Source organism: Myxine glutinosa, chromosome 4, assembly GCF_964187855.1.
Source record: "Myxine glutinosa chromosome 4, kmMyxGlut1.1, whole genome shotgun sequence".
NCBI classification, from domain to species: Eukaryota; Metazoa; Chordata; class Myxini; order Myxiniformes; family Myxinidae; genus Myxine; species Myxine glutinosa.
This window is the reverse complement of record NC_136264.1, coordinates 76,018,788-76,039,739: the sequence shown is the minus strand read 5'-3', so window position 1 is coordinate 76,039,739 and position 20,952 is coordinate 76,018,788. Positions and strand designations below refer to the sequence as shown.

The 20,952-nt window shown below is 46.8% G+C and overlaps 4 protein-coding genes and 2 pseudogenes across 4 annotated transcripts; 3 read left to right on the top strand and 3 right to left on the bottom strand.

Annotated features, from left to right (window-relative positions):
- The first annotated feature begins 8,136 nt into the window (after positions 1-8,136).
- LOC144891527 (uncharacterized) lies at positions 8,137-9,524 on the top strand. The gene has a single exon (XM_078775148.1). The coding sequence runs from the start codon at positions 8,148-8,150 to the stop codon at positions 9,051-9,053; it is 906 nt and encodes a 301-aa protein (XP_078631274.1). The 5' UTR covers positions 8,137-8,147; the 3' UTR covers positions 9,054-9,524.
- Positions 9,525-11,223: 1,699 nt separating this feature from the next.
- Positions 11,224-11,515, bottom strand: LOC137426160 (histone H4-like; annotated as a pseudogene).
- Positions 11,516-12,770: 1,255 nt separating this feature from the next.
- LOC137410779 (histone H2A type 1-like) lies at positions 12,771-14,857 on the top strand. Its single transcript, XM_068096229.2, has one exon. The coding sequence runs from the start codon at positions 12,771-12,773 to the stop codon at positions 13,143-13,145; it is 375 nt and encodes a 124-aa protein (XP_067952330.2). The 3' UTR covers positions 13,146-14,857.
- Positions 14,858-15,258: 401 nt separating this feature from the next.
- Positions 15,259-15,586, top strand: LOC137424831 (histone H4). Its single transcript, XM_078775980.1, has one exon. The coding sequence runs from the start codon at positions 15,259-15,261 to the stop codon at positions 15,568-15,570; it is 312 nt and encodes a 103-aa protein (XP_078632106.1). The 3' UTR covers positions 15,571-15,586.
- A 519-nt stretch (positions 15,587-16,105) lies between these two features.
- Positions 16,106-17,077, bottom strand: LOC137424829 (histone H3). Its single transcript, XM_068112689.2, has one exon. It carries the CDS (start codon positions 16,536-16,538, stop codon positions 16,128-16,130), a length of 411 nt encoding a protein of 136 aa, XP_067968790.2. The 5' UTR covers positions 16,539-17,077; the 3' UTR covers positions 16,106-16,127.
- A 123-nt stretch (positions 17,078-17,200) lies between these two features.
- LOC137426159 (histone H2A type 2-B-like) lies at positions 17,201-17,628 on the bottom strand (annotated as a pseudogene).
- Between the last annotated feature and the right edge of the window lie 3,324 nt (positions 17,629-20,952).

Genomic DNA, 20,952 nt, shown 5'->3' with positions numbered 1-20,952 from the left:
TCAGGAGCTAAAACAACCACATCTCTTCACGATCTCCTACCGCCTCTTCTTCCTCGCTCCACCTCTTCCGGTCACGATCCGGATTTCCGGCCACATTTTACCAGGAGCGCTTTAAAATCTTTTAACTATAATAACCCTTTCCCTTCAACCACTATCACCAGAATACTTCGAACCAACAACAATAATCATAACAACAATCATTAGGGCCAAATCTGTAACAATTGCGGAAAGTATGGATGGACTGAAGGAAAAGATGAACAAGTGGAAGGAATGTATGGAGACAAAAGGTCTGAAGGTGAATATAGGAAGGACGAAGGTGATGGCAAGTGGTAAAGCATGTGGTGAGGTGGAAAGAACTGGGAAGTGGCCATGTGCTGTGTGCAGGAAGGGTGTCAGAGTGAACTTCATTCAATGTACAATGTGGGTGGAGTGGGTTCATCAAAAATGTAGTGGTCTGAGAGGGTCATTAACCAGTGTGGCAGCTATATTCAAATGTAAGTTGTGCAAAGAGGGAGCTGCAGATGGAGGAAATGTTGAGTTGGATTTTGGAGACGGCGTGAAGCTGGAAGGTGTGAAAACATTTTGCTACCTCGGAGACATGCTGAATGGAGAAGGTGGATCAGACTCGGCAACGGTTGCGAGAGTGAGATGTGCATGGAAGAAGTTTCGGGAACTGAGTGGCGTGCTGATGAGGAGGGGCGTGTCGTTGAAGCTGAAGGGAAAGGTGTATGCTGCATGTGTGAGAAGTGTTATGATTTATGGGAGCGAGCCATGGGTCATGAATGTAGAGCAGCAACGAAGGCTGGAAAGGGTGGAAATGCGAATGGTTCGGTGGATGTGCGGAGTATCGTTGAGAGAGAGGAAGACAAATGATGAATTGCGAAAGATGATGGGAATAGAGCCTGTGATTGATGCTGTGAAGAGGAACAGGTTGAGATGGTTTGGTCATGTGTTGAGAAAGGATGAAAGTGACTGGTTGAGAAGAGTGATGGAAATGAATGTAGAAGGAAGTAGAGGACGGGGAAGACCGAGAAAGACTTGGCGAAAGATGGTGGAAGAAGAAATGCGGGCAAGGGGGTTAACAAGGAGAGATGAAGAAAATAGGGCAAAATGGAGAACATTGTCATGGGGACCGCAAGGCTAACCCCCGCTCTCGCAGGGAAAATGGCCTTAAAATGCATGTTGTTGTTGTTGTTGTTGTATCCATCCTTGCCAAAAGACCCAATTGTGAAATCGATTAACGAGTGAATTTTTTGTCTCACGGGACAAACACACAAATACTTGGCAGAGATTTGCATTTTGCTTCTTTTCATTCAGGGAAATGCTGAACAGGCCCATACGAGCTCAGGATAGATATTGGTGGGAGAAACGAGCAAGGGAGGGCGGACGGAGCTTTCCTTCGCGGAGCAGATCACATCGGGCTCGGATTTCAGCCAATGGAGAGGGGAGAATGGGGTTTCAACCAATGGATAGAGAGTGAGGCATGGCTTAATTATTCAGTGAATGCGAGAGGTTTTGAGATCGCCAATGGTAAATGGTAGCCAATAGCAAACGTGCATATCGTGGCAGCCAATAGCAACCGTGCATATCGTGGCAGCCAACAGCAACCGTGCATATCGTGGCAGCCAATAGCAACCGTGCATATCGTGCCAGCCAACAACAACCGTGCATATCGTGCCAGCCAACAGCAACCGTGCATATCGTGCCAGCCAACAGCAAACACCCGAAGCGTCTCTCAGCGAAAAACAAGATCTGGCCGCGTATTTCTCATCCTGTTTCATTCGCTGTTGTTTTGTTTTGTTTTGTGTTGATCTTTGCCGGTCACGATGGCTCGTACGAAGCAAACCGCCCGTTAATCGACTGGTGGAAAAGCTCCTCGAAAGCGAAAGCAATAATTATTGTGAACAACATTGCATGTTTCGTAACGTGACTTGCCATTCTTTGGTCATTGTTTGATATAAATAAGTTATGAATGAATATGGAACCATTTTTGTGGGTCTTGGAAATAATTTGAACCTCGTGCTCTTGTTTATAAAGCTCTTTCACAAACCACTTCATCAAATACTGTATACAAAGGTTATATCTATTATGGCTGCACGTAGGATGCACACGTTGTTGTTTGCAGTGTCCCAGCCCCACCAGTGATTTTATGAACCATCGGATCAGCTCCTTTCAAGTGAACGAGGTGGTGGCTCTGAAAAGAACCGTTGTGGTTTTGGGCAAGTGAGACGAGGAGGAACAAGAGAAACTTCACCTCAACTCTCTTGTCTTCTCTTCCTCACTTCTTTTTGAGCGTCGCCTTCTTGTTCTTCAACCCCTTGGTTGCAAGCTTGGCCTTTGGTTTCGTCGTCTTGGTCTTTCCCTTGGTCTTCGGCAGAACCTTCTTCACGTTTTTCTTCACCTTTGCAGGCGACTTACTGGATCGCTTCGAAGAGGCGGCGATAGGTCTTTTCGGCTTCTTGGGAGATACCTTCCGCACCACCTTCTTCACTGCTGGCTTTTTGGTCGCTTTCTTGGCCGCTTTAGACTTGATTGTGCTCTTCACAACTTTTCTGGGACTGGTGCTCTTCTTCACTTTCGCCCTCTTCTCCTTGTTCAGTTTGAACGAGCCGGCAGCGCCCGTTCCCTTGGTCTCCACAAGATTTCCACTTGCAACGAGCTTCTTCACAGCCGAATTGATACGAACGGAATTCCGTTGGAGATTATAGCCATCTGCTCCCAGGGCCTTTTTCAAGGCGACAAGCGACATACCATTTCGCTCCTTGCTCGATCCCACCACCTTGATGATCTTTTCCGAAAGGGTGCCGTCAGTCTTCTTCGGGATCTTGGAAGCTCCAGGTTTATTCTTCCCTCGCTTGACAGACGAGACCGAAGTTGAAACTTCTGCCGGAACGGGAACAGTCTCCGACATTTCGCACCAACAAGAGTAGCTTATGAGAGGTAACACGAAAATCCAAAAAGTTCAGTGTTGCACAAATAAAGCGTCGCTTCGCCACGCCACGTCGCCTGTTGTCGTGATGGCGTGAAGGAGCGGAAGTGGTAGAAATCAATATGAGCGTTCGGAAAACGATAGGGTCCGTTTGTGTTTCCTGCGTCACTTTGAGCTTTGTTATTCACATGAACGATGACTCCATGCGCAATGCGCACAATCGTTCCAGGTACAACCACATCCTGGCAAACGGCGAGAAGCATAACTTCTAATATCTGGACCTTGCGCCGCATTCCACAGCCCGACACGGCAGGTGGACGAGCTGCTTTGACAGAACATTACTCACTCGAACACGTTCTCGGGCTTCGCCCAAGGGGTTTCTGTGCTCAGAATCTGTTTTTCAAGACTAAAATATATTCGTTGACCTGACTTAAATCTCACAAAGTGCATGGTGAAATGTGCACCTGTCTGCAGCCACTTTTGCAAAGCAATGAAACAAACAGGGAAAAAACCTCCTTTCTGGAGGTTCGCGTCGAGGTCATCTTACCATGGACCATCACAAATGTGAAGATACTTGGTTATCACTCACCAACAGCACACGGGTGTAAGCAATGCTTGGAAAGTTTTTTTATTTATCCAAACGCGAATAAAATCGTCGACCTGGTTTCTCCTCTGTTCTTGTGTCGTGCTTCGTGTGATGTTCTGTGTGCATCCAGGTCTTGTTTACAAAACTGTTGTGATATCTCATTAACACTTATTGACTGCTTCAATTCATCCCCTGTCGTCCAAGAGAGGTGCAACGTCTTCCATGCAGCTTTTAACTTTTCCATGCAACGTAGTTTTACTTTTCTTGAAATCCAAACTCATGAAAATATCGATCCTTCCATTACTTGAGACCTTTGAAGCGTATTTATTTATAACTTCGGGGACGTTTGCGTTTGTTGTTTATTTTTACAAAGTTCTACAGTTGTGTTCAGAATGAAATCGTCGAAAATTACTGCCAAACTTAAACCTCATTTGACAAGATTATTTGTGTCTGTGAGAGAAAGCGAAGAGGACCGGAAGAGCAAGTGCAGTTGCATATTTTCAAAGCGTAAGGAACACGTGCGTATGCGCGGCAAGAGAGGTGCTCAGGCAAAGCACGCACGCGCGGACGTGGTAGAAATCATCAAGGAAGCACACTTTATCCTCGAAAAAATAATTATTATTATTATTATTTTTTGTATACAAGAGCGAGGCTCGTGAAAGAGCGAACATTAATCACACAGAAAGACAAACCGACACATAAAACATATAACATCGGGAGCGGTAGACAAGATGGGGAGAGAGGGGGAAAGGACACAAACACAACATTTGAGAGCAGGGACCGAGAGACATGGAGACATCAAGAGATCTGAGAGAGGGCGAGGGCTTTGTGGGGGGGGGGGGGCATGGGAAGGGGGCGGTGGGAGACGTATAAAACATATGAACACTGCCAGGACTTCCAGGAAAGAAGTTGGAATTTCAAACAAGGTGGATCTGGGGTGAATTAGCGTGGGTAGAAAAGATCAAGGTTTTGGATGGGGGAAGATAAGAGATGGTGGTGAACAGCTGTTTTAAAGACCTGGAGGGAGGAGTGGGATTGAAGGGAGTGTGGGAGTTTGTTCCAGAGGCGGGAGAAAAGAGGAATGAAGGAGTGAAGGTGAGCAGAGAGTCGAGATTTTGGCAGTTTAACCATCAGAGGCTTGCTGGCAGATCTTGTGCGACCTGTAGGAATATTTGGGGGACAGAGCACAGAGAGAGCTGGGGGAGCAAGGCCGGAGAGGAGTCGGTAGAAGACAGAAAGACCACCTACCTGCCTGCGGTGAGTGAGTGAAAGGCCCTCAGAGATAGCTTCATCGCGGGAGATTCCAATGATTCTGAAAGCTTTGGTTTCAACAGCGTGAAGCCGAGCTAGGTGTGAGGCAGGAGCACCAGCCCATAGGGGAGAACAGTATTCCATTGAGCTGCGGATGAAAGCCTTGTATGTGGTGAGGAGCTCAGGTGTGCCTAGGAAGGACTTCGCACGACGGAGGATGCCCAGTTGGCGACTGGCTTTGTAGGCCAGCTTGGAAATGTGGTTTTCCCAAGAAAGATCATGGCAGATAGTGAGACCCAAAAGCTTGAGCGACAGAACTTCTTGGAGAGGATTGTTGAGAAAGTGGATGGGAGGGTTGTCCAGTGGGTCCTTTCGGAGAGACATTGTAAGAGTGTGAGATTTGTCAGGATTGAAAGACATGTTCCACTTGTTTGACCAGTCTGTGATTTTGTCCAGGTCTTCAGAGAGTGAGGAGGCTGCAGACTGCCGATCTGAGGGATGAGGAATGGAGCGGCAGAGAGTGGAGTCATCAGCAAAGAGATAGAGAGGATTTTCCAGAGAGTCGGAGAGATCATTGATAAAGACCAGAAAAAGCACAGGGCCCAGCACACTGCCTTGGGGAACTCCAGCCTGAACAGGAAGGGGAGATGAGAGAAATCCATTCAGGGCCACACGTTGACTACGACCAGAGAGGAAGTCCGCAAGCCATGCATGGAGATTTCCATGGATATCATAGGAGTAGAGTTTGGTGAGCAGAGCTGGGTGCCAGACCGTATCGAAGGCACGTGATATGTCGAGGGAGACAGCTCTAATTTCCTGTTTGGCATTGAGGACCTCCATCCATTGTTGAGACAGGAGAAGCAGCATGTCCAGAGTAGAGTGACCTGGTCTGAATCCAAATTGATGATCAGAGATCAAGCCATTGGAGAAGAGGAAAGATTTCATATCCGAAGCAATGATGGATTCCATGACTTTGCTGATAATTCGGAGCAGGCTGATTGGTCTGTAGTTAAAAGGATCTGTTTTTGCACCTTTTTGTGTAAAGCGGTAATGTTTGCTGATTTCCAGGATGCTGGCAGATGACCTTGAGCAAAAGATAGGGTGAAAAGAACAGAGAGAGGGTGAGATAGAGTGGCAGAGCAGGATTTTAGGACCCGTGGGCTGATGCCGTCTGGTCCAGTTGCAGAATCAGAGTCGAGGTTAGACAAAAAACCAGAGTCGAGGTTAGACAGAGTCGAGGTTAGAAAAACCAAATCAGAGTCGAGGTTAGACAATTAATTGTCGGAGGCGAAGTGTAAGGGGTAAAGGGCAAATGGTAATATCGAGCTTTCCACCTCGAATGCAAATGTATCGAACACTTTTAAGCTGAAGGGGTCAAATAATACACGTTATGTTTAAAATGGGAAAGGTAGCAGTGGGAACTGGTTTTGTTAAGGTTGTATCGATAACCGATGGGGCACATGAAATGTAATAGATGTTAATTTTCATCAATGTTCCCAACCATCCACTGTTATCGACATAATTTGAGCTGTACTTTAATATGATCCAGCCCCCCCCCCACCTCCCCCCCCCCCTGAAAGTAACAGATGAACTCGAAAAACTATCATTTGTCAGCCATGTGGAGGTTTCATTAAACGATCCTGAACCCTTTTCCGCTGAGACATCAGCAGACGACACCGTATCGTTTCATCACGGATTCTTCTCCAGGTCTTCATTAAAAATAAGGCAAAAGTGCTTCACAAAACGGATTTCCTTTCGACAGATATACTGTGTATAAATATTGTGCATGCACAAAAACATTGATACATTGAGTAATGTGAAAGGTCGATTCCACACAAGACCCAACGGCTCTTTTCAGAGCCACAACACCTTTCTTGACAGTGTAATCGACCTTTTACATCACTCAATGTATCAATGTTTTTGTGCATGCACAATATTTATACACAGTATATCTGTCGAAAGGAAATCCGTTTTGTGAAGCACTTTTGCCTTATTTTTAATGAAGACCTGGAGAAGAATCCGTGATGAAACGATACGGTGTCGTCTGCTGATGTCTCAGCGGAAAAGGGTTCAGGATCGTTTAATGAAACCTCCACATGGCTGACAAATGATAGTTTTTCGAGTTCATCTGTTACTTCCAGGGGGGGGGGGGAGGTGGGGGGGGGGGCTGGATCATATTAAAGTACAGCTCAAATTATGTCGATAACAGTGGATGGTTGGGAACATTGATGAAAATTAACATCTATTACATTTCATGTGCCCCATCGGTTATCGATACAACCTTAACAAAACCAGTTCCCACTGCTACCTTTCCCATTTTAAACATAACGTGTATTATTTGACCCCTTCAGCTTAAAAGTGTTCGATACATTTGCATTCGAGGTGGAAAGCTCGATATTACCATTTGCCCTTTACCCCTTACACTTCGCCTCCGACAATTAATTATTTTTTCGAGGATAAAGTGTGCTTCCTTGATGATTTCTACCACGTCAGCGCGTGCATGCTTTGCCTGAGCACCTCTCTTGCCGCGCACACGCACATGTTCCTTACGCTTTGAAAATATGCAACTGCACTTGCTCTTCCGGTCCTCTTCGCTTTCTCTCACAGACACAAAGAATCTTGTCAAATGAGGTTTAAGTTTGGCAGTAATTTTCGACGATTTCATTCTGAACACAACTGCAGAACTTTGTAAAAATAAACAACAAACGCAAACGTCCCCGAAGTTTTAAATACGCTTCAAAGATATCAAGTAATGGAAGGATCGATATTTTCATGAGTTTGGATTTCAAGAAAAGTAAAACTACGCTCCATGGAAAAGGTAAAAGCTGCATGGGAGACCTTGCACCTCTGTTGGACGACAGAAGATGAATTGAAGCAGTCAATAAGTCTTAATGAGACATCACCACAGTTTCATAAACAAGACCTGGATGCACACAGAACATCACACGATGCACGACGCAAGAACAGGGGAGAAACCAGGTCGACGATTTTATTCGCGTTTGGATAAATAAAAAAAACTTTCCAACCATTGCTTACACCCGTGCTGTTGGTGAGTGGTAACCAAGTATCTTCACATTTGTGATGGTCCATGGTAAGATCACCTCGACGCGAACCTCCAAAAAGGAGGTCTTTTTCCTGTTTCTTTCATTGCTTTGCAAAGGTGGCTGCAGACAGGTGCACATTGACATTTCACCATGAACTTTGTGAGATTTAAGTCGGGTCAAAGAAGATATTTTAGTCCGGAAAAACAGATTCTGAGCACAGAAACCCCTTGGGCGAAGCCCCAGAACGTGTTCGGGAAAGCAATGTTCTCTCAAAGCAGATCGTCCATCTGCCGTGTCGGGCCGTGGAATGCGGCGAAAGGTCCAGATATTTGAAAAGATGCTTCCCTCCGTTTGTTGGGATGAGCTTGCACCTGAAACGATTGTGCGCATTGCGCATGGAGTTATCGTTCATGTGAATAACAAAGCTCAAAGTGACGCAGGAAACACAAACGGATATGGTGAACGACTCCGAACGCTGACGTTGATTTCTACCACGTCCGCTCCTTCACGCCGTCACTATAACAGGCGACGTGGCGAAACGACGCTTTATTTGTGCAACACTGAACTTTTTGGGTTTTCGTGTTACCTGTCATACTCTTGTTGGTGCGAAATGTCGGAGACTGCTCCCGTTCCGGCAGAACTTTCAACTTCGCCCCCGTCTGTCAAGCGAGGAAATAATAAACATGGCGCTCCCAAGACCCCGCAGAAGACTGACGGACCCCTTTCGGAAAAGATCATCAAGGTGGTGGGATCGAGCAAGGAGCGAAATGGTATGTCGCTTGTCGCCTTGAAAAAGGCCCTGTGGGCAGATGGCTACAATGTCCAACGGAATTCCGTTCGTATCAATTCGGCTGTGAAGTGTCTTGTTGCAAGTGGAAATCGTGTGCAGACCAAGGGAACGGGCGCTGCCGGCTCGTTCAAACTGAACAAGGAGAAAAGTGCCAAAGTGAAGAAGAGCACCAGTCCCAGAAAAGTGATGAAGACCACAATCAAGTCTGAAACGGAAAAGAAAGCGACCAAAAAGCCAGCAGTGAAGAAGGTGGTGCGGAAGATAACTCCCAAGAAACCTAAAAGACCTATCGCCGCTTCTTCGAAGCGATCCAGAAAGTCGCCTGCAAAGGTGAAGAAAAATGTGAAGAAGGTTCTGCCAAAGACCAAGGGAAAGACCAAGACAACGAAACCAAAGTCCAAACTTGCAACCAAGGGGTTGAAGAACAAGAAGGCGACGCTCAAAAAGAAGTGAGAGGAAGAGAAGACGAGAGAGTTGAGGTGAAGTTTCTCTTGTTCCTCCTCGTCTCATTTGCCCAAAACCCACAACGGCTCTTTTCAGAGCCACCCACCTCGTTCACTTGAAAGGAGCTGATCCGATGGTTCATAAAATCACTGGTGGGGCTGGGACACTGCAAACAACAAATCGGGTGCATCCTACGTGCAGACATAATAGATATAACCTTTGTATACAGTATTTGATGAAGTGGTTTGTGAAAGAGCTTTATAAACAAGACCACGAGGTTCAAATTATTTCCAAGACCCACAAAAATGGTTCCAATTCATTCATAACTTATTTATATCAAAGAATGACCAAAGAATGGCAAGTCACGTGACGAAACATGCAATGTTGTTAACAATAATTATTGCTTTCGCTTTCGAGGAGCTTTTCCACCAGTCGATTTACGGGCGGTTTGCTTCGTACGAGCCATCGTGACCGGCAAAGATCAACACAAAACAAAACTAGAATCCGGGCACTCGGTAGAGCGCATACCTTCGCCGCAGCTACTGTTCTGTACTTGGCATGGGAGTGTGTATACGATGTGAAACTTTATGTGAAATGCGATCGATTTTTAAAAATCAGAATTTGAGCAAATCTGTTTCATTCGTCTGTTAATATGCCTCCCCGATTGACAAATCTGCAATTTGAATTTCATTTGAGGTTGAAATGATTGCGGGAGATCGCGTTATAGTGATGACGTCTTGGATGGACATCCTCTTCTTCAGTCGCTCATAACTTTGAGTGAAATACGATCGAGTTAAAAATAGTCAGAATTTGAGCAAATCTGTTTCATTCGTTTGTTAATATGCCTCATCTCTTGACAAATCTGCAATTATAATTTTTTTTGAGGTTGAAATGATCGCGGGAGATCGCGTTATAGTGATGACGTCCTGGATGGACATCTTCTTCTTCAGTCGCTCATAACTTTGAGTGAAATACGATCGAGTTAAAAATAGTCAGAATTTGAGCAAATCTGTTTCCCAAAATCTAATCAAATGTGTCCCGTATAATAACCAACCATCCCACCAAATTTCATGCAATTCGGTTGAATACTTTTTGAGTTATGCGATTAACATACACACACACAGACATACAAATAAATACACAGCGATCAAAACATAACCTTCCGCTTTTGCGAAGGTAACAAAACAACAGCGAATGAAACAGGATGAGAAATACGCGGCCAGATCTTGTTTTTCGCTGAGACGCTTCGGGTGTTTGCTTGTGGCTGCCACGATATGCACGGTTGCTATTGGCTGCCACGATATGCACGGTTGCTGTTGGCTGGCACGATATGCACGGTTGCTATTGGCTGCCACGATATGCACGGTTGCTATTGGCTGCCACGATATGCACGTTTTGCTATTGGCTGCCACGATTTGCACGTTTGCTATTGGCTACCATTTACCATTGGCGACCTCAAACACTCGCCCATGCGCTGAAGAATTAAGCCCCGTCTTACGCTCCATCCATTGGTCGAAACTTCACTCTCCCCTCTTCATTGGCTGAAACCCCATTCTCCCCTCTCCATTGGCTGAAACCCCATTCTCCCCTCTCCATTGGCTGAAACCCCATTCTCCCCTCTCCATTGGTTGAAACCCCATTCTCCCCTCTCCATTGGTTGAAACCCCATTCTCCCCTCTCCATTGGCTGAAATCCGAGCCCGATGTGATCCGCTCCGCGAAGGAAAGCTCCGTCCGCCCTCCCTTGCTCGTTTCTCCCATCAATATCTATCCTGAGCTCGTTTGGGCCTGTTCAGCATTTCCCTGAACTAAAACAAGTAAAAGGCAAATCTTTGTCAAATAAATGTGTTTGTCCCGTAAGACAAAAAAATTTCACTCATTAATCGATTTCAGAATTGGGTCTTTTGGCAAGGGGAACTTCGTGATGTGAATTTTTGTGATATTGGTGGAACTGAACATTATTTGCAAAATAAAAAAGACGAAATGTACATTGCACATTCGAGTTTCTCACACTTGGGGCTAATTTATTGGATGAATAAAGCACAAGATCAACCATCCTTTATCAAATAATACATAAAGCAAAGTTCAAGACGACTGAGGCTCCTTCTTGAACGAGGTGGTGGCTCTGAAAAGAGCCGTTTTGTTGTTGTAGCTGTTGATGAACACCACCACCAAGATGTTTAACCACCGAAACCGTAGAGCGTGCGGCCCTGGCGCTTCAAAGCGTACACCACATCCATGGCAGTGCTCCGTGTAGGTAACAGCATCGCGGATAACATTTTCCAGGAACACCTTGAGAACTCCACGGGTTTCCTCGTAGATGAGACCCGAGATGCGCTTTACCCCACCACGACGAGCAAGGCGACGAATAGCAGGCTTTGTGATTCCCTGAATGTTATCACGCAGCACCTTGCGATGACGTTTCGCACCTCCTTTTCCGAGACCCTTTCCACCTTTACCACGTCCAGACATGACGATGGCGGTTGGACTCAAGTCAGAATAAACGAAACGCTAAACGTTCGTGTCTGTATCTATATGGTGGTGGTACAAAGGTTTTCCATTGGTGGGAAACTCGACATTTGCATTTGCTCTTTGACCCTTCCACTTTGACTTCTTCATTAAATTATTTTCTCCGGGAAAAGGGTTTGTTCCTGAACGAGTTGGTCATCGTTTGTTGTTGGAACGTTCGTCCTTTCGCCTCTCTTTCCGCGCATGCGCACTGCGCCCTTTCGCTTTGACAATCTGCAACTGCACTGCCTTTTACGATCTCTTCGCTTTCACCCAAGTAAACACGGGATCCTGTCAAATGAGGAGAGTCATTAACAAATGGAATGGTCTCCCTGGAAAGGTATTGGCAGCATAAACAACAAAGTTTAAATTGGCAGGGATCACATAAGTACTTGGAAATATTGCAGATCGAGGGGTAAAAGGATAAAAAAAGCAGGAGTTTTATGGAACTTGAGCAGGGATGGATGATTGTGTGCATGTGAGTAGTGTTGTCTGTGGGGTTATCGTTGGCTGGAGGGGATGGTGTGTGTTTGTTGGGTTTCTCACCCATTAACAAGGTTCGCCCACTCCCCCGGAAAGAAAAACAACCCCACAAGGTTTTGTGGTCTTCCCCTTTTTCCCCCCATTTCCTTGGGGTAATTGTGCAACAAATCTGGTGAAAAACGGATGTTTGAAACAGTAAGTTTCCGAGCTGGATTTCAATTTTGTGCGATTGCCAGGCAGACAGAGTAAAATTATTCTCTCACTCCTCTCGGTACATGTGCGATTGGGACACATTCAGAACCAGTATATGGAAAAACGGCAAATTTGCCTTTTGATTCAAATTTTAAAAATGTTGCATTCAATTTCAATAAGTTGTTTCTCGAGAATGCAGCAAGAGTACAACCTCATTGTTTCGCTTTGCGTGTGCAACTTAACTACTGAAGCCTGAATCTAAATGTACTTACAAATAAAACTGACAAACAATTCTGTATTTTAAATGCTGCAAAGTGCAAAGTGCAAAGTGCAAAGGATTCTGTCTTTTCAGGTTATCATATGCAAATATGTGGATCACAGAGAGTTTGGAGGCGGAGTACACAACCTGATGTTCAGCCATTGGATGGATAAAATGTGGGCGTGTATGATTCCTGATCCGACTTTGCCCTTAAAACAACTCAATTCACACCACGACGTTCAGTCACATTGAGGTTATTGAGATATCGGTTCTTCTCGACAAATCATGTCGGGACGTGGTAAAGGTGGTGGAAAGACTCGTGCTAAGGCTAAGACTCGTTCTTCCCGTGCTGGGCTGCAGTTTCCCGTGGGCCGTGTCCACAGACATCTTCGCAAAGGCAACTACGCCAAGCGCGTCGGTGCCGGCGCTCCCGTCTATCTGGCGGCTGTGCTCGAGTACTTGTCTGCAGAGATCCTGGAGCTTGCCGGGAACGCTGCACGAGATAACAAGAAATCGCGCATCATCCCGCGTCATTTGCAGCTCGCCATCCGCAACGATGAGGAGCTGAACAAACTGTTGGGCGGGGTGACGATCGCGCAAGGTGGTGTACTGCCGAACATCCAGGCCGTGCTGCTCCCCAAGAAAAGCCAGGGCAAGTAAACTGCTCCGCCTTACAAGAGTTCTTCAGCTCTCCCACAACGGCTCTTTTCAGAGCCACTCAAACCTTTCCGAAAGCAGTTTCAACGATACACGATCCGTGTTTTGCACCAAACTCTGCTGTGTGTTGAAAAACCTTAAACGGTCCTTTCTTGTTAACTTTACACTTCAAAAGCACATGCACACGCGCAATAATTATGAACTTTGCATTTACTACACATGCATCTTGTCATCACAGAAGCCCCAATCATTGTCCGTCTAATCCAGTGTAGATATAGTATTGTGACGATACAGAGTAGCAGGATAGTTTGATATAAAAGAGCGAGAGTGTGTTCAAGGGGAGAGGACAATTGGGGAAAAAAGCTGCAAACAAACGAAATGAAAGAGCAAGAAGGGGAATGTTGGGGTGAAACAGAAAAGGAACAAAACCAAACAGCGACGAGCAAAGAAAAAGGGGTTACAGAGGAGGAGGGGGGAGTTGAGACTCACAATAACTTAGAAAAACGGGTGCTGAGGGTTATAAAAGGTGCCTCTGCATTGGCATTTTCCAGTCTTTATTAACTGTTAAAGTTTTCAAGAAAAATTAATTCTGTCAGATTTGCATTCACACACAAGGGGATGTTTTGGGGTTCTGGAATCGCCAGTTTTATTATTGGCTCGTTTCAGAAACAAGGTCGAAAGTGCTATCGGAAGGGGAACAGTCTCCGCCATTTCACACCGAAAAGAGAGAAGGAAGACGAGATCCCAAATCAAGTGCAGGCTTGCACAAACCGCGTCGTCTCGCCGCCAATGTTATTGTGACAGGAGAAGCGGACGTGGTAGAAATCATCGTCGGCAATCGGAAACGATGAGAAGTGTTCTTTCGGTTCCGTTTGTTTCTCGCATCACTTTGAGCTCAATTAATGAACGAAAACGATACATCCATGCGTAATGTGCACAGCGTTTCCAAGTACAGACACATGCTGGCAAACGGCGAGAAGCACATTTTCAATCCTCTGCACCTTTCACCATCTTCCACGGGCCGACACTGCAGATGCGATGGACGAGCTGCTTTGACACAACATTGCTTACTCGGTCGGATACGTTCTCGGGCTTCCCAGAAGGAGCTTCGTGACTCAAGCTCATTTTCACGAGGTAAATCTTCTCTTGGACCAAACTTAAACGTTAAAATTTTCATTGTGAAATGTGCACCTGTCTGTAGCCATCTTTGCAAGGCAGTCAAGCAAACAAGAAGAACAATCAGCTTTTATGAGGCTCATGTTGAGGCCACCTGAGCAAAGACCAGCCGAGAGTGAAAATATTTGGTCACAAACAGCACACGGCTCGAAGCAATGCTTTGAAGGGTTTTTTATTTATCCAAACGTCAGTCATTGAGCTTGAATCGTGCTTCCTGTGATGTGCCGATTCCATCTCCGCCTTGCAAACGAAACTGTTTCGATGTCTCATTCACAATGAGCTGCTCAAATTCATCACCTGTCGTCCAAGGTAGCGCAATGATGGAGAAACTTCAAGCATTCATTGTGTTTGAACCGCAGTGAAATGACATTTGAAAGAGACAAATTTTCAACAAGGCTACAATCGAGTTCAACGAGGTTATTGTTGGTTCGCGGACAAAACAAGTATTTTTACTTTTCATCAAATCCAAACTGGCATCAAAATATCGGACGATATAAACGATGCTTTTGAAGCTTATTTCTCAGGTGATGTGAGCGCGCGTTGTTATTTGCCAAAATTCTGCATTTCAAGTTGTGTTCAGAATTAAATCGTCGTGAATTACTGCATTATTTAAACATTATTTGACAGGATTACGTGACGAGTGAAAGCGAAGGGACAGTAAAAGCCAGTGCAGTTGCAGATGGTCAAAGCAAAAGGACGACGTGCGCATGCGCGGAAAGTGGGGTGAAAGGGTAAAGGGCACAAAGAGCACACGAGGACGTGGTGGAAATCATCAAGGAAACTGCAGAGAAAATAAATAAATGTCGGACGAATCATGGAAGAGTCAAAGAGCAAATGGTAAAATCGAGTTCCCACCAATAGAAAACCTCTATCACCACCATATAAAGACAGGAATGCTCGTGGTTTCGTTTATTCAGCTTTGGATTCAACTGCTGTCGTCATGTCTGGTCGTGGTAAAGGGGGAAAGGGTCTCGGTAAAGGAGGTGCTAAACGTCATCGCAAGGTGCTCCGTGATAACATCCAGGGAATCACAAAGCCTGCTATTCGTCGCCTTGCTCGTCGTGGTGGGGTAAAGCGCATCTCGGGTCTCATCTACGAGGAAACCCGTGGAGTTCTCAAGGTGTTCCTGGAAAATGTTATCCGCGATGCCGTTACCTACACGGAGCACGCCAAGCGCAAGACCGTCACTGCCATGGATGTGGTGTACGCTTTGAAGCGCCAGGGCCGCACACTCTACGGTTTCGGTGGTTAAACATTCTGGTGGTGGTGTTCATCAACAACTACAACAACAAAACGGCTCTTTTCAGAGCCACCAACTCGTTCATGAAGGAGCTTCAGGGGACTTGAACTTAGTATCATGTATTATTTGGCATCAGAAATGCAATGTTTATGGCAGGGTTTGTATTATTATTTTGGGATTGAGATGAACGGGTCAAATAATACATGATACGGTTAAAATGAAAAATGTGTATTTTGACATGAACCACCTTGCAAGCGACATCACACATGATCCCCAACAATTGTCACTTGACAATTCTGTGGGGTTCATTGAAACATTGTGAAACCCTATTCCCTGAAGACAGCCAACCTCCACCATCTTGTTCAACGTTTCCCTTTCAGACTTCATAAAAAGAGCATCACAAAACGTATTTCCTTCCGACCCGTGTACACGTACACATACAAAATGCAGTGATCGGTGGCGAGTTCGGTGGAAGGTCGATTACACTTTCAAGAAAGGTGTTGTGGCTCTGAAAAGAGCCGTTGGGTGGTGTGGTGCGGAAGGTGTGCACAAGACCTTGGATCAGCGGGTTAAGCTCGCTCCCCGCGGATACGTCGTGCCAGCTGGATGTCCTTGGGCATGATGGTGACACGTTTGGCGTGAATCGCGCACAAATTAGTGTCCTCAAACAGCCCAACGAGGTAGGCCTCGCTCGCCTCCTGCAGCGCCATCACTGCGGAGCTCTGGAATCGCAAATCGGTCTTGAAATCCTGTGCGATTTCACGGACGAGGCGCTGAAACGGCAGCTTGCGAATGAGCAGCTCCGTGGACTTTTGGTAGCGCCGGATCTCGCGCAGCGCCACAGTTCCTGGACGGTAACGATGCGGCTTTTTCACGCCACCGGTGGCTGGAGCACTTTTCCGTGCCGCCTTTGTCGCCAACTGCTTTCGGGGAGCTTTTCCACCTGTCGATTTACGGGCGGTTTGCTTCGTACGAGCCATCGTGACCGGCAAATATCAACACAAAACAAAACACCAGCGAATGAAACAAGAGAATTGAGAAATGCGCGGTCTGATTTTGTTTGAGCCGCGAGACGCTTCGGCCGTTCGCCATTGGCTGGCACATTTTTCACGTTTGTTATTGGCTGCCTCAAACACTCTCCCATTCGCTGAAGAATTAATCCCCGCCTCACTCTCAATCCATTGGTCGAAACTTCACTCTCCCCTCTCCATTGGGTCATTTCCGAGCCCGATGTGATCTGCTCCGTGAGGGAAACCTCCGTCCGCCCTCCTTTGCTCGTTTTTCCCACCAATATCTATCCTGGGCTCCTTTGGGCCTGTTCAACATTTCTTTAAACGTGAAGAAGCAAAAGACATATCCATGCCGAATAATTGCGAGTGTTTGTCTTGTAATACTAAAAATTTCACAATTCTACTCACTATTCGATTTAAAAATTTGGTAGTTTGTCGAGGTGGCGTCGCCAGGTAATACATTTTTACATTCAGGAACTACAGTCTGTAAAAAATGCTTTTTTCCCCTATTTCCCGATCTGTACGTTGTTTATAAAAATGGGTTTTGTTTTTTGTTTGATAAAAATGAATTTGTAAAAAAAATACAAAGCAAAGAGTTTTGTGTAAAACACGGATCGTGTATCGCTGATGGTGCTGCCGTTGTGGTCGGGCTGACGAGCTCTTGGGCCTTGTGTGAGGCGAAGCCGTTTACTTTCCCTGGCTTTTCTTGGGGAACAGCACGGCCTGGATGTTCGGCAGTACACCACCTTGCGCGATCGTCACCCCACCCAGCAGTTTGTTCAACTCCTCATCGTTGCGGATGGCGAGCTGTAAATGACGCGGGATGATGCGCGATTTCTTGTTATCTCGTGCAGCGTTACCGGCGAGCTCCAGGATCTCTGCAGACAAGTACTCGAGCACAGCCGCCAGATAGACGGGAGCGCCGGCACCGATGCGCTCGGCGTAGTTGCCTTTGCGAAGATGTCTGTGGACACGACCCACGGGAAACTGCAGTCCAGCACGGGAAGAACGAGACGGCCTTAGCACGAGTCATTCCACCGCCCTTACCGCGTCCCGCCATGATGTTTGTACACTGGAGTAAACATTTTAAAACACGTCGGATTGCTGAATATGGTAACACACGATAAGTCATTGCGAACGGGTATCTTCTGAAGGGAAAATAGGATCAGGAATGCCCCACGCCTACATTTTATCCAACCAATGGGTGGACAGCTTTGGCCGAGCCTCACAAATCCACGTCCCACGTCCACTGCTGGTGTGATCCACATTTTTGCATATTTACCCTTTTTTCAAAGGACTTCGTTCACCCTCTGTTTCTATTCTTCGCATTGGTATTTGCATTTGTTCTCTCGCTGCACTATTGTCTTCATCTCAGCTCATCATACCCTCGAATCCTCCCAAGCCAGAAACAAAAACGAAACAGTTGTGTAATGGTGAGAGCATCTGCTCGGGTTGGAAGGTTGGTGTTTCGAACGACAGCATAGTTACACCAAAGACATCTAGCATATAGTTATACCAAAGACAGGAGGGATTTGAATGGGGGGATTTAATGGGAAATCTTTGAACACGACGACTGTGTGTCCACCGGTTAAAATATCTGAAATACTGAAGACTGTTATGTTGTATGTTACCTCCCCAAACTCCGGTTACGGTGCCCCTCAGAGTCTCGAGAGGGAACGTGGCAGAAAGATTTGTTATTTTGAGTGTTCTAATAAACCATGTGTTACGTGGTCCCCTCGGTGACTACCTGGTCTCGGTGACCCCCGGACCGTGAGAGGAACTTCGCCAGAAAGTGGTATTATATATGCGCTTTCGCAACGCAATCCCTATGAATTCCACCCAAGAGAAAACTGATTTTCAATGATATATTTCAATGGTAATGATACCATACAATTTCAATGATACAATCAAGGATATATTCCCTGAGCAATCCACCATCCACAATTCACACTCAACAATCAATCCCCTAGATGATTAAGATGGCCATCTTACATACGTGGGTCCCCTTTTGTACTCACGACCCCCTTTGGTCTCTGTCCCTCACAATGTCTCTGGGCCCCTCCTGACCAAGATGATGGTCGGCTTCGCCGCACTCGGGCGGTTGAACGAACCCCGGGTGGACGTTTTTCCACCGGGCATGTATCGTACCGGGAACCACGGCTGCAGCCCCCTCCTGGCCACGCGAAGCGGGTACTGTAAAGCAGGCAAAAGCCACACGCCACTTGCAACGCGTGTTAGGCCCCAACGTGCGACCCGTACGCGTCTTTGTAGACGGTGCCGCGAACGGTGCCAGACGCTGGGTCGGTGCACGGCCCCACGGCAGCTTGACGTGTCCACCGGGTAGGTACCCGTCCCGGTAACTCCTCTCGCCAGACGGGCTTGGGAACGCCGCTTTTCCACACGGCTCAATATCGATCCCACCTCTCGTCGGAGCGGGGCGAGGAAGAAGAAATCCTCGTCGCTTCTCTCGACCTCGTGTCTTTCTTCTTCCGTTTCCGGTCTCTTTTTCCAGAAGGGCTCCTGACCCTCCAACCACAACAACCCTTACTCGACTACACATTGATAAGCAAAGACCTGAATAGTAATTCACATACATTCCCATAAATATGTAACACTCCCCCCCTTCAAGAAAGAAAGTTTGAACCCAGCGAAAACTTTCTTTGCCGGCCAACTTGGATAAACAAACCAGATAACTCAACCCCCCCCCCCCCCCCACATTATCAGTTCCCCCCGGGCACAGTTATCACTTAAAAATAAAGCAACAAAATTTCACCACAATCCCCTCGATTAATTCCCTCTGGACCAAGCGTCAACCACTTCTAGTTTCTCTTGAATGACGGTTATGAGGTGGTGACCAAAGCCCCGAAGTTAAACCTCTCGATAGCCCTTTTTCGGGAGGCCCAGCTGAGTATTCCCTACATGGACGCCTTAAGGAATGTGGAGTTCACGGTTAGTCCGGGGAGGAAAGTTTATTACATGGACGCCTTTAAGAACGTGGAGTTCACGGTTAGTCCATGCAGGAAAGTTCACTACCTGGACGCCTTTAAGAACGTGGCGTTCACGGTTAGTCCGTGTAGGAGCCCCGGCTCGGCGGCTCCCCCGTATATAGTGCTTCAACTTCTCCAGAATCCTAACAGTTACGGTGGGACCCCTTGTCCCAGCCGTTACCTGACTGGCGGTCTCCTTCTCGGCCAGTGCTCTGACATTCATTCTTTCGGGAGGTGCCGTAACTCTGGGAGCCTCCATAGTAATATCGGCTGCTGCCAACACCAAAACTACCGCCAAGTGGTCCTCTTCTGTAGACCTCTCGACGCCTACGAAATGCCTTCCCCACTGTTATGGTCCGACCTTCCAAATCCTTACCATTCCAATTCTTCTCTGCCTCCCTGGCGTCTCTTGTGCTTGCAAACGTGACAAAGCCGAACCCTCTTGACCGTTGCGTTTCCCTGTCTTTTACCACCCGCACTTCCACCAGCGGCCCATATCTGTTGAAGACAGAGGTCAGAACTTCTTCCTCTGTGTTGAAGTTCAGTCCCCCTACAAATAACTTGGAACTTTTGTCGCCATCCCGAGCTGGTGTGGTGTTATTTTTCTTACTGGGCTTGTCCACCATTATTGGATTACCTGAAACTCGCCCCCCGGCCAAATCATTCCCGATAATAAAAGAGATTCCCTCCACAGGAAGGGTGGCTTGTAAGCCTACGGTGACCGGCCCTGATACCAACTCTGAACTCAACTGGATGACATGAAGCGGAGCTTTAACATAGCCCCCGACCCCCTGTAAAAGCACACTAACCCCAGTTGCCGTCTTCTCCGACAATGGCAAAATGCCCTCCAGCATCAACGATTGGTGGGCTCCTGTGTCCCTCAATACCCTAACTGGCTTCTGGTTACTCGGGTCGCCATCCAGCGACACGAACCCCTCTGAAATGAAATGTTTGTAGCCCTCCTGAACAAGGTTCTCCCGGGACGCCGTACCTTTGACAGGGGAATCTTCCCCCAGCTCTGCTCTCCAAGAATGATTTCTCACACTTGCCAGTGCATTCGGAGTCGCACTAGACTGATTCCGTTCTGGGTTCTCCCTTTTCCGGAGGTAACATTGGGACATCAAGTGTCCAGTTTTATGGCAAAAAGCACAAGTAGGCCCGGGGGAGAACCTCGGGGTCAGCCTTGAGCCCCCCGAAAAATAAGTTTGTCTTGGGCCCGTAGCCCTCTGATTTCTAACAGTTGGGGTATCATAGTTGTCCCCATAATCATCTCGAGGCCGCCGCCATGTAAGGTCGTTCTCCGCACCGGGTGTTCCATAACTCCCCTGCTGAAGTCTAGGCGAGGAGTTAGGTTTGTGGACCCCTATTCGGTGGGTTAAGGCATACTCATCTGCCAT